Genomic DNA, 11,304 nt, shown 5'->3' with positions numbered 1-11,304 from the left:
TTCTCGAAAAATGGCAACAAATAAATTGCATAAAAGACATGTGTTTTTCTTGCAAAGTAGGGCAGAATAGCAAAGACCAAACGTAAAATAAAAATTGGTTCAAATCATGTGCTTCGACATTTTGTTCAATCGACTATGCTCTCAAAATTAAGAGTTCAGGCGATGAAGATACTTCAGGGCGCCGATTCTCGAAGCATTCAAAACTTTAAGAATTCGTAACTTGACAGTTCTTATAAGATTTTACGCGTGCAACTGTCAAATTACGATTTCCTAATGTTACGAATGCTATGAGAATCTACGCCCGTCCAAGGCTGTATACTTTGGGGAGGTCACGCAGATCGCCATTTTATTAGATACGCGGGAACACACCTTTTCCATACAAACAAATTCACCAAAATTGAATTTGTATGGCGTGGTGAATTTTTTGTATGAAACGTGGTGTGTAACCCGCGTATCTGCATCTGCGTGACCTCCCCAAAGTATACAGCCTTGCGCCCGTCATCTTAAAAGTAACGAATCGTATGGACCGCTCCTCCATTAAAGGTGACAACTGTCAAATTACAAATTATTAAATTCACAAGAATCGGCGCCCAGGGTGACGATTCTTGTATGTTCTTAACTCTTAATATTCGTATCTTGACGGAGATGAAAGCAGAAACTACATTTAGTAAAATCACAACTAAAGAAACACGAAAAGCCAGCGCTATAACATTCAAAACCCATCTATAAAACTACGTACAGCAACACTGGACAAATTTTGATAAAAAATCAATTTTATGGCAACTCGACAGCTGCTGTCAATGTGTACAGAAGAGAAAAAAGTTTGTGAATTGTGTCGATTGTTTACTCGAAATAATATTGACTAGGTAGTAGACGTTTAAACAAAATTAGATAAAAGCGACGAATAATCAAGTTACCAAATAGCGTTGTTATCGAACGAAATGAATATTCAAGTGCCCTTCATTATAAAAACGGAACAAAACGATGGTTACAATTACGGTGAAATGTATCAGCCACAAATGGTTTTCCCCTATCGGCCATTACATTTACCCTCTGCAGAAACACCCCACGCCGTCCAACCACCCGACGGTGGTGTAGGAGTGGAAAATTATTACTATCAGGGATACAATATGCCATTACAAATCGTACAAAATGCACCACAAACCTTTCCATCGGCAACAGTTGCTGATGCAAACAATCAACAAACTGATCAAACATCGACAGATACATCTCAGTTCGAGCAAATGTCGATGGATATTAAACGTAAGTTAGTGGACGCTGGCTACCAGTACCACGAAGATAAGGACAAAGCTCTGAAGCCGTTTTCTTGCGATGTTTGTCATAAATCATTTGGCCGGTTAAGTCACGTACGAAGACATCAACTGCTGCACACGGGAGAGGTATTCTTGAATGAGCCACAACACGACGTAGTAAAACTGGCCAGGAGCGGTCACTAATCCCGTAAAAGTCGTTAGTAAACGTCAAGAGCCTACCCATTCACCCAATTCACTCGACTGTTTCTGGTTTGTTTTACTATGTCGTGGATAGAGTGAAGGATTGATCAGGTTGAAATTGGCCGATCGAATCTAATTTGTCAAAATTACTTCCAGAAACCATTCGAATGCACTATATGCCATGAAAAGTTTACGAGAATGGAAAACCGAACACGTCACATGGCAATTCACACCGGCGAACGGCGATTTAACTGTGACGTGTGTGGCAAGGGATTCTCGCAGGTTTGCAAACCGTCCCTTTACCATGAACAACGATTTTTAGAGTTTCTTATCCTCCCCCCTTCCAGTTAAATCGTTTAAATGTCCATCAGAGGATCCACAGTGGCGAGCGTCCATTTCAGTGCGAAGTGTGCGGGAAGGCGTTCGGTAGGATAGACCATAAAAACAGTCACATGAAGACACACAATTGGGTCAAAATCAAAGAAGAGGCCAGCAAACAAATTGTTGCCGCTAGTGACGCACAACAGTCCGATTCGGCGGTTGATCCTCAAATACCGATAGCGGTCAGCGTCAGAACCGAATCGTCAATCGAACAGGAAAAAGTATTCAAATGTCCGACGTGCGACAAAATGTTTTCGCGCAAGGACCACCTGAACCGACACATTTTAATACATTCCGGCGCCAAGCCATTCGAGTGCGACATTTGTGCAAAGTCTTTTTCCCGGAAAGACAACAAGTACAAACATATGGCCAGCTGTTTGCTCGTCAATTTTGGCATTGTTGTGAAAAGGCCGCACATTGGAGTGCCCGGTGCTAATGAATACGGATGCGATCCTCCCGATTTCCGGAGTCTGGAAGAGAAAATCAACGAAAAAATGTACGAAATTCAATGCGGCAACATCCAGCCAATAACGAGCGAAGCGGACGAAAATTTGGACTCCAGTGAAATGGACGCCAAAGACACAGACGATGTGGAGATCGTACTGGTTGCACCTGATATCAACTTGAATGCCAATTCGGATGAGGGGACCTGTAACAAGGACGATGCTTCGTCCGGTGAGCCGGATAATGATGGTAAAGACGATTCGTGTGAAGACCTACTCACTCCAATGAAAACAACCGACGACAACAAAACGGTAAATAAGTCAGAGGATGGGCTGTTTCGATGCCAAGTCTGTAATAAAGTTTTCCTGAACCGGAACCATCTGAATCGTCACGCCATTATTCATTCCGGAGTGAAACCGTTCAAATGTGATCAGTGCGATAAAGGTTTCTATCGTATGGAGCATCTGCAGCGCCACGTTATCATCCATACCGGTATCCGACCGTACAAGTGCAATTTTTGCGATAAAAGCTTTTTCCAAGTGGGCGATCAGATGAAACATCTCATGACACATATCAACGGTGACATGGCCAAGGCTGAAGCGCACGACGACACTGTTACAGCGGATACAGAGCCTGGCCAGCCGCAAACGTTCGCTTGTGATAAGTGTGACAAGGTCTACACTAAACGAAGCCATCTGAAACGGCACTACAGCATCCATTCATCACAGAAACCGTTCAAATGCAACATATGCGGTCAAGGCTTTTCGCGGCTGGAACATCAGAAGCGCCATATGACCATCCACAGCAACCAGAAACGATACGAATGCGAATTTTGTGATAAAAAATTCAACCGACCCGACCATATGCTGTGCCACATAAAGACGCATCGGAACGTGAAACCGTACAAGTGTAACCAGTGCGGTGAACGGTTCGAAACGTCCAAGGAAAAGGTGGAACATTTGAGGATCCACTCGGGCGCTTATCGATGCGAGATGTGCCATGTTCGGTTCGAATTGTACGTGAATTTGATTGAGCATAGACGAGTTGTGCATGGCGTCCTGCCCAAGAGTGACGTTGAAGGGAAACTGAATGTTAAGGTGAAGGTGAGGTCATCCGATCGGTATCCGTGTCCGATTTGTTTTACAGTCTATCAGGTAACTGAACTGGGCGATCATATTCGAGGTCACATCGACGACACTGCAGACGAGAATGTTGAAACAACTACCGATGTCGATACGGATAATGACTTACTGACGAAAGTCAAAGTGGAGGTGGACTATGACGATGACTATGAGGAAACTGCTGCCATTTCGGATGGCATGCTGGACGATGGATATGTAGCAGAATCGGAGCAAATGAACAGTTACGACGAGAATGCAGATTATGAACATGATGAGGGGCTGATGGAAGAGGATGAAGAGGATATTTTACAGCAGGAGGACGACCTTAATTCCAGTTAATTCCGACGATTCAAAGTGGTGATTATTTTTTGGTTTTGTAAATGACATTAGTCTTAAGTGTGGAGTGTGTTTGTTGTGCAAATGAGTCAACGTTTATTCTAATTTATTTGGATCTTTCCTCGGCTTCTTATTTGAAATAAATTGTGAGAAAAATTAAAGCGAAAATTTCACTTCCCAGTTGTCCTGCTCAAGTGACAGTGGCTTTAAAGAATGGTGAACAGTGCAAGCTCAAAGTTTAGATGGTTTGTGTCTCCTCTTCCAATCGAAAACAGTAGTTTTTGTCCGAAATAGTTTTGATAGTCCCACGACAACATAGAAAGCCACTTCTACCACACTGATTAGAGAGCAGCCCAAAAAGAGTCCAGCTATTCCGCCGAAAGCAACTGGAAGTGATGGCTGATTAGAACAACAAAATGGCACATTGAACGAAATTCATTGCATTTGGCATACCCATCAGATCCAGCCAGCCGAATACAATGCTCGTTCTGTATTTGACCATTGTCGATTGTTGAAAGTGAAAATCGACTAAGATGGTGTTATCATCAGCGTCTCTGGGATAGAAAAAAATGACTGCTTTCGTGGTGTTGCTTCAACTTTCTTACAAGTCAATGATATTGTCGTAATCAAGGTTGTATATAAAGAGGTTACGCCGATCGCCATTATTTCACTGGGGCCGTATCGCAGACAAACATGTCTGAACTGAACTGAAATTGCGCTACAATTTTGTATTCAAATTACAGCACAATTCAGTGGACCCAGCGCTTTACCGTACGACACATAAAAACCTTAGAGAGGCGAATTTGTGAGAGAATTTAATATTTTCTCTCACAAATACACCTCTCTAGGATGTTTATACGTTGTTCATACCGGTCGGCATAACGTCTTCATATACAACCTTGGTCGTAACATCGGTACATCAGGGACCATTTTAGCAAAACAAAATGGCATACAAAAGAGACCGTTCGTTTCATGCGTTGCCTGAATGTCGTTTTATGAACCATCAGCAACGTACTTCAAGCAAAAGTGATCCTAGATTGAAATGGTACAGTGTTTTATAGTTGTATGATACTCTGTCCAGTTTCAGTAGCCTGTTTAGAGTACCACTCATCCTTCAAGTGCGTTGTGATCCGTGATTTCTTGGTTTCCAGTCCATGCAAAGTTTGTTATTAGATTGGAGTCGAAGGCGGGTTTCTTATACCACTGTTGTGAACGTGATAAAACGGTAACGTAACAACGCTATCCAAGAACAGGCGAAAGAAGAGAATTTAAAGAAGAGGCCTCCACGACACAGTAGTCCATAGTTCTCATATAAATTCGGTTTTTTATGTTGGTACAAGCCACTGCGTTACGGGCGCTTGTATAAGAGGCCAATTGACAGTTAATAAATTCTGTTCCTTTGCCCGTTCTTGGAATGTGTTGACGGTAAGCATTCGAAACTTTATACAGTCAGCGGAGTCAGTCTTTGAAATAAGTGACGTATTTCGTTTCAGCTGTTTTTGTGTTCTGTTCTGTTCTGTTCTGCATTAAAATTCGTCACTCATTTGAAGGTCTTTGAAAGTCGCCGACTGTCGTACTTCAAAGAAAATAATTTCCGGCTGAAACATTTCACGTCTTTTACCGTCGATCGATTTTACCATCATGATACACTGATGAAAATGAAAAAGAGTTGAAAATCTCACCAGGAAACTTTGCCTTCAGGTGCAATAGTGTCACAGTCTAGCGTCTAGGCCATGACTTATTTTTGGTAACTTAATTCCGTAAAATTTTTAAAGTTCATTTGAAGGATTTTTAAGAATTAAATTACCAAAAATAGGTCATTAGAGACAAAATTACCCGGAGCGGGTTTAGATCATCGATTTGCGTAAGGTAAATAGCAATTTGGAAGTCGTTCATAAATTTTGTCATGCTAAAATCTCACGCAAAATGTATGAGACTTTTCAGAAAAATTTACGGACTCTTCCTTAGACCTATACTCCCTCTTGCTTTCTTTTTAAATTCAATCCCGTGAATTTGAATAGCGTGTGAAGTTGCAATCGCTCGCAAATGCTAAACGTGAAAGTAAATTTTAAATTTATGCTTACAACATCCTTTGAATGGGTGATACATCCAAACTATAATCAATCGATTCACATTCGGGTAAGCAATCGCAACTGATACCCTCCTCTTCCTCAGAGAAATATGGATTTCCTTTCGGCGGCCGTTCATAATTGAACAATGCTAAAACAATCGATCATTCAACATTTACAATATATTCACTTTTTAAACGCAAAACATCTGTACGTACCGTCAAAATTGTACAAGCATTTGAAGCTGCTAATGTTACATATTGGATAGTCTGCCGTCGGGTATAAAAAGTCAATTGTACAGTTACAATTGGCGATCATATGGCGCTGTCGACATTCGGCCAGACAGTTTGAACGGAAGTACAGAGTTCCGGGCAAAGTTTCATATTGATATTTAGACAATTCATCCTAACCAAAAATATTATTTTACTGTCTGCCCTATGCGAAAGTTGACTTTTACGTAGCAATTTGCCCCTGCGAAAACAATCCATTGCGTGTGGATCATTTTCGTTTCTTTATTCGTTAATTTCTACGTGATTGTCAACTTTCGCATAGGGCAGGCATTAACACAGAATACATTGGATCCTTCCACGTAATTCATTAATTAGGACACAATTTTATGATAGGTACTCTTCAAGGACGTTAGAAATGTGACTTTAAAAAAATATAAATGAATGAATGAACGAGACATTTAACGAAACTTAAGAGAGGTTACGTCTGAAAGTAGCGAAACTTAAAGATGATCTATAGTCGCAAACTCAGTCGTGTGTTTTTGAACAAAAAGCTTCAGTACCCATCTTTTTCACAAGTGTTGTACACCTCGAGGTACACCTCGCCTACGGCTCGGATATACTTGTATCAAGCTTTCTGCTCAAAAACTCACTTTTGAGCTTGCTTTTATCACAAAATGGTTACCTGAGTAATGAGTTATGAATTACTTTCGTAGCATCAAATGTAACCTACTATTACTCAAGGAAAGTGAGTCGTTACGTCATTGACATGTAATTGTTTGGAACTTTTTATTTGAGTGGGGTGTAACAAGCTTCACAGTTGGCAAAAAAATGTTTTAAACAAAGCAACGACGGGGTAGGGTAAATTGGCACCATGCAAGTTTGATGCGTGCCAGTTTCCACTGTAATGTGAATTTAGCACAGTGCCAGATTCACCATCTGAAGAGTAATTTGGCACCATGCAACTTTGGAAATTGGCACACGGTAGCCATAATAGAAAAATAAATAAAAGTGAATGGTGTGCTAATCATAGTTAGCCGTCTGTCACTATTAGTCAACATTATTTACCTATAAAGGGAAGGCTTGGCAAAAATTAGGGAATTGTGATGTTTCGATTCGAGGAACAACGTTTAGCTGCTCGACGAAGATTGCTCAATAGGGTCGGAAAACGACAATTCCTCCAAGACATCGCAACTTTTATGAAAGATTTCGTAAAAGGACGAATTTTCTAGTTTGGAGACAAATTATTGAATTTATCTCGATGCCTTCAAAGCCATAGCTTTTTTGCGTCATTTTGTAAAAAGACAAATTTCTTAGTTTTGACTGCGAAAACTCGTAAAATGACAAATTTATTGACTCACAGACTCAATCATAACTTCCAGATTAAAATGAGTTAGCACAAAACTGGCACACAAGCTTCGTTGCGTGTGCCAAATTCTCAAAAACCTACGAAAAAAGGTAATCTGGCACATGTGCTAGATTCCACTTCATGTACGGAATTTGGCACCCCCTTCGCGTGTGCCAAATTCTCGGATCCCGCAACGACATACAATCGCTAAACCGAACTGGTGTGCATACGTTATTTTGCACCAGCTGGTCACATACAATTCCAAATGGGACCAGCTGGTGCAAAATAACGTATGCACACCAGTTCGGTTTAGCGATTGTAATCTTCTGTTAATCCGAAGGAAAAGTGAAGATTTGAGAAAAATCTTTGCAAAAACCATACGAAAAAAAAAATTGGTTTCTCATTTCCAAACAATCTGAGTGTTCAAAAATGGGGACATCTGAATTAGGGTATAGATACTTACTGGATACAAACATTTTCTATCCACTGGCAACAGTCTTTGAACGTCTGACGTTGTGTACGAGTAAGATGGTTTTATGATAACAGCTGTTGATGTTCCCTTTGGAACAAAATAAGCACTTCCTGGCCATGAAAATGGATGATTCGCCATAACCTAAGACATTCTTTTGTTATATAACCAAGAAATAGTTTACGAGATTTCTTAGTCTGTTGACGGTTAAGTGTGCGATTTAATATAGCTATTCTGGTAACTAGTTAGTAAATCGGGATGGTTTGCGCACAAGATGTGAGTTCAGCAACAAATTCTGTTGGCAAAACAACCCCATTTACTAACTAGTTAGCAAAATAGCTACTGTGGACTTTGCTAAACGTAAGAAAATTATCTGAATTCTTTAAACAAGATTGGAAAACTGGCTCTATATATTGCGATTTGTAAATTCTTTAACAATGCTGCTACGAATTAAAACCAACGCACAAGTATTCCAGGTGGATTTTTGACGTATCGATTGTTGGAATCACTGTCGTGCAGAATTACATTAACCCGTAAGCCACTCCAATCACCAAAGCTTGACGTTCTCCATGGAAAATCCGTTGCATTTTTCTGTCACAAGAAAGTTTTGTTATAGGAACGTTTATCAACAATTTCACCGCGAAAATTACGGTACGAGATTCTCCAACGCTATTCAGGACGGAATTGAATGTGTAGCAAATGCCGTACTCAGTCTCCTGCTGAACAAACAATCCCCGAACATTATCACAGCAGTTCATATAACGATTACGCCACCAGCATGGTTCCATGAACAATTCCTCGCATTGGTAACCTACCTTACTCATAAAAAGAGATTGCTGACCCGTACACGAAAAAAGGGAAATTTCCCATGTACATTCTACATTGTACACGAAGCATTGTACGTCTGGAACAAACATTTTACTTCTGATACGTACTTTGTACATATAACACGTAGAATTTTACGTTGAACATGTACAACTTGCGACGAGACTTCCACATAAGTGATCGTTGATGAAGTGAAGATAAGATCACTGATCAGTAAATTGAACATGTTAAACGTAAAATTCTACGTGTTAGATGTGCAAAGTACGTGTCAGAAGTAAAATGTTTGCTCAAGACGTAAAATACTTACGTGTACAATGTACATCCAATATTTCACATTTTTGCGTGTACAGTCATGAACACCTAAAAGTGCCGTGATGTCAATCACTTATTTGTTTTACTACACTTTCTTCCACACACTTTTGTCTTGTCAGAGCGGACTAATAAAAATAAGAGATTGAAAACACGGCGGCACTTTTAGGTGTTACCGACTGTATGGTAAAGAAAAGTGAACTGTATGGCATTAATTACTCGTTTATATAAGTCCTTTAAATTGATGTGATCCAAGTCATTCAGGTCAATGTCTTTAATTTTAACAAATTCGTCAAAAGAACCAAACTCAAAGCCATTCAAACCGTCTATAAAACTTTCTAACAGTTTTGACGTCGTCAGATTAGTAGCATTTTGGAGATAGCTAGAAGAACAAAACAATATTTGGGTCTCCAATTAAAGTAAGGCTCGTTCAATTTTACTGATCAATTGCCGCTGGTACACGTCCCCAATGTATTCGGTTATTATTGCAAATGGTAATTGCTGGATAGGGAATCTCGTATACGGGAAAGAATGTTGTTTCAACAACGGTTGCCAAAACGTTCGTTGAAAATTTTACTTGCAGTAAGAAGCAAACATAAACTACACCAAATAAGGCCAGTACAACCAGCACAAACCAGGTGATCCTTTAATTTTTCAATTATTCCCAATCAATGGGACAAATTACGATTTTTATCAATCACATACCGTTCAGTGCGTCGAATTGTTGGATCGGTCAAATACCGAAAGCCATGGACTGTTGAGTTGTTCAAATATCGAATCCAAATCGATTCATCCGAAACTTTGCCGGTTTGAAGTTTCTTTTGGAACTCTCTGTGAGAAGCACCCAGGCTTATTGTAAATATTCCTTTATTTCTCACATTTTTATCGCGAGAGTTCAACCTTTTCAGATTGTAAATAAAGTCGGCCGGGTATATCATTATGCGGAGAATGATGAAGCAGAAATAACTCTGAAAAATCACCGACAAATGCTTCGTTCCTTTGCATGAGAACTATATCTGCTGGAAGGTGTTTTTCATCACGATATAAGTGAAAAATATCATTTCACTGAATGTTAATGACTCTATTTGAATAATTTATGCAGAGTGCTTACAATTTGGCTGTTGGGTTGGCTGATGTGTAGGAAGACTAATAATACTTTGATGTAGGAATTCGCTGAATCTATGCACCTTAAATTATTACATACGGCACCCAACCACCTAACAATACTTGATTTGATTTTGACTTACATCTTTAAAGATTTGTCGGATGTGCCCTTTGACAGAAAGGTGGGACTTCAGCAAAATATGTCAAATGAGGTGAGTTACGTAAGATAAAGTGAAACCAATTTGAAACCCATTTAAACCTTTTTTTTATAAAAACAGTTCCCGTAAGTGGTCAGTGGTCATGCAATAATGACTTCCACATTTTTCAGTGCTGCCAGTAAATTGAAATCAAATCATCAATAACTCGAAAAGTATTCATTTTATGGAGTATGTACATTCTAATAACTAGGGAAGTAGACTATTACGTGCAGAGCGAGAAAACCGAAGACTCGTTGATTGCCTTGGGGTACAAAATATTTGCTTCTCTTTTAAAATGTTATGGTGCGAGCGAGAGGATCGAAGATCAGTTTATGATAACATGCCTTGGGGTACTTGTCAAAATATTTCTTTTTTTTCATCATAATACGCTATTAGGGGAAGAACACACATTTGACTGCATAGAATCTAGTTTTGTCCAATGAAAGTACAAACATGTATGGTCTGTCCATGATTTTCATTGACAGGTGAGTTTCTTTATATGAAATCGTTATTTCCTCCACTCCAATACAAATTTTGACATTTGACCATACCTAGGCTCTTTCATTGGTTTTGTCTAGTTGATTGTTTAAATTTACTGACAGCACTGAAAAATGTGGTCGACATTATTGGATTATTCCTAAGATTAAACAACACCAATAATCTTACAGTCGAGTCGTAGTGTTTCTCTGGTTATGTACTCTCGAAAAATACGAATAAATCCGCAAGTGTTCATATACAACTCATGAACTCGTTCCCAAAGTAAATATTTAATTTTTTTTGAAGTCGTTGATAAATTGGAGGTATAATAATGATTTCTTGATTATCGTTTAGATTTATAAACGATTAGTAATCAGATTAGGGCACTTTCACGCTTAATAATTTTATGAGACATGTACGCATTAAGAGAGCAAACTTTGAATTATAGTTCAACTGAGCGTAAACAGTTCTTATCGGAAAATTCGATTAGTTCCAGAGCAATGACGAGTGGTAATTTCCAGAACAGTACGACGGTGTCACACT

The 11,304-nt window shown here is 39.4% G+C and overlaps 2 protein-coding genes across 2 annotated transcripts; one reads left to right on the top strand and one right to left on the bottom strand.

Moving 5' to 3' along the window:
* Positions 1 to 797: 797 nt before the first annotated feature.
* Positions 798 to 3,894, top strand: LOC119077805 (zinc finger protein 681-like). The gene is made up of 3 exons (XM_037185111.1): positions 798 to 1,400; positions 1,611 to 1,736; positions 1,802 to 3,894. The coding sequence occupies exons 1-3, from the start codon at positions 942 to 944 to the stop codon at positions 3,737 to 3,739; spliced, it is 2,523 nt and encodes an 840-aa protein (XP_037041006.1). The 5' UTR covers positions 798 to 941; the 3' UTR covers positions 3,740 to 3,894.
* Positions 3,895 to 3,914: 20 nt separating this feature from the next.
* On the bottom strand, positions 3,915 to 9,921 carry LOC119078145 (pickpocket protein 19-like). The gene is made up of 6 exons (XM_037185620.1): positions 9,689 to 9,921; positions 9,435 to 9,627; positions 6,024 to 6,210; positions 5,821 to 5,956; positions 4,190 to 4,326; positions 3,915 to 4,122 (listed from the first exon to the last, which is right to left on the bottom strand). Exons 1-6 carry the CDS (start codon positions 9,919 to 9,921, stop codon positions 3,968 to 3,970), a joined length of 1,041 nt encoding a protein of 346 aa, XP_037041515.1. The 3' UTR covers positions 3,915 to 3,967.
* Positions 9,922 to 11,304: the final 1,383 nt, after the last annotated feature.

This window comes from Bradysia coprophila, unplaced genomic scaffold, assembly GCF_014529535.1.
Source record: "Bradysia coprophila strain Holo2 unplaced genomic scaffold, BU_Bcop_v1 contig_24, whole genome shotgun sequence".
Taxonomy (NCBI): domain Eukaryota; kingdom Metazoa; phylum Arthropoda; class Insecta; order Diptera; family Sciaridae; genus Bradysia; species Bradysia coprophila.
This window is presented reverse-complemented; position numbering and strand designations above follow the sequence as displayed.

Excerpts from the sequence above, each read along its gene's own strand:
- LOC119077805 (XM_037185111.1), top strand. The coding sequence starts at position 942 with ATGAATATTCAAGTGCCCTTCATTATAAAAACGGAACAAAACGATGGT. Across the intron at positions 1,401-1,610 it reads AACTGCTGCACACGGGAGAG|AAACCATTCGAATGCACTAT; the intron begins GTATTCTTGAAT and ends AATTACTTCCAG. Across the intron at positions 1,737-1,801 it reads GTGGCAAGGGATTCTCGCAG|TTAAATCGTTTAAATGTCCA; the intron begins GTTTGCAAACCG and ends CCCCCCTTCCAG.
- LOC119078145 (XM_037185620.1), bottom strand. The coding sequence starts at position 9,921 with ATGATATACCCGGCCGACTTTATTTACAATCTGAAAAGGTTGAACTCT. Across the intron at positions 9,628-9,688 it reads ACAATTCGACGCACTGAACG|GATCACCTGGTTTGTGCTGG; the intron begins GTATGTGATTGA and ends GAAAAATTAAAG. Across the intron at positions 4,327-5,820 it reads TCACCCATTCAAAGGATGTT|CAACACCACGAAAGCAGTCA; the intron begins GTAAGCATAAAT and ends AGAAAGTTGAAG.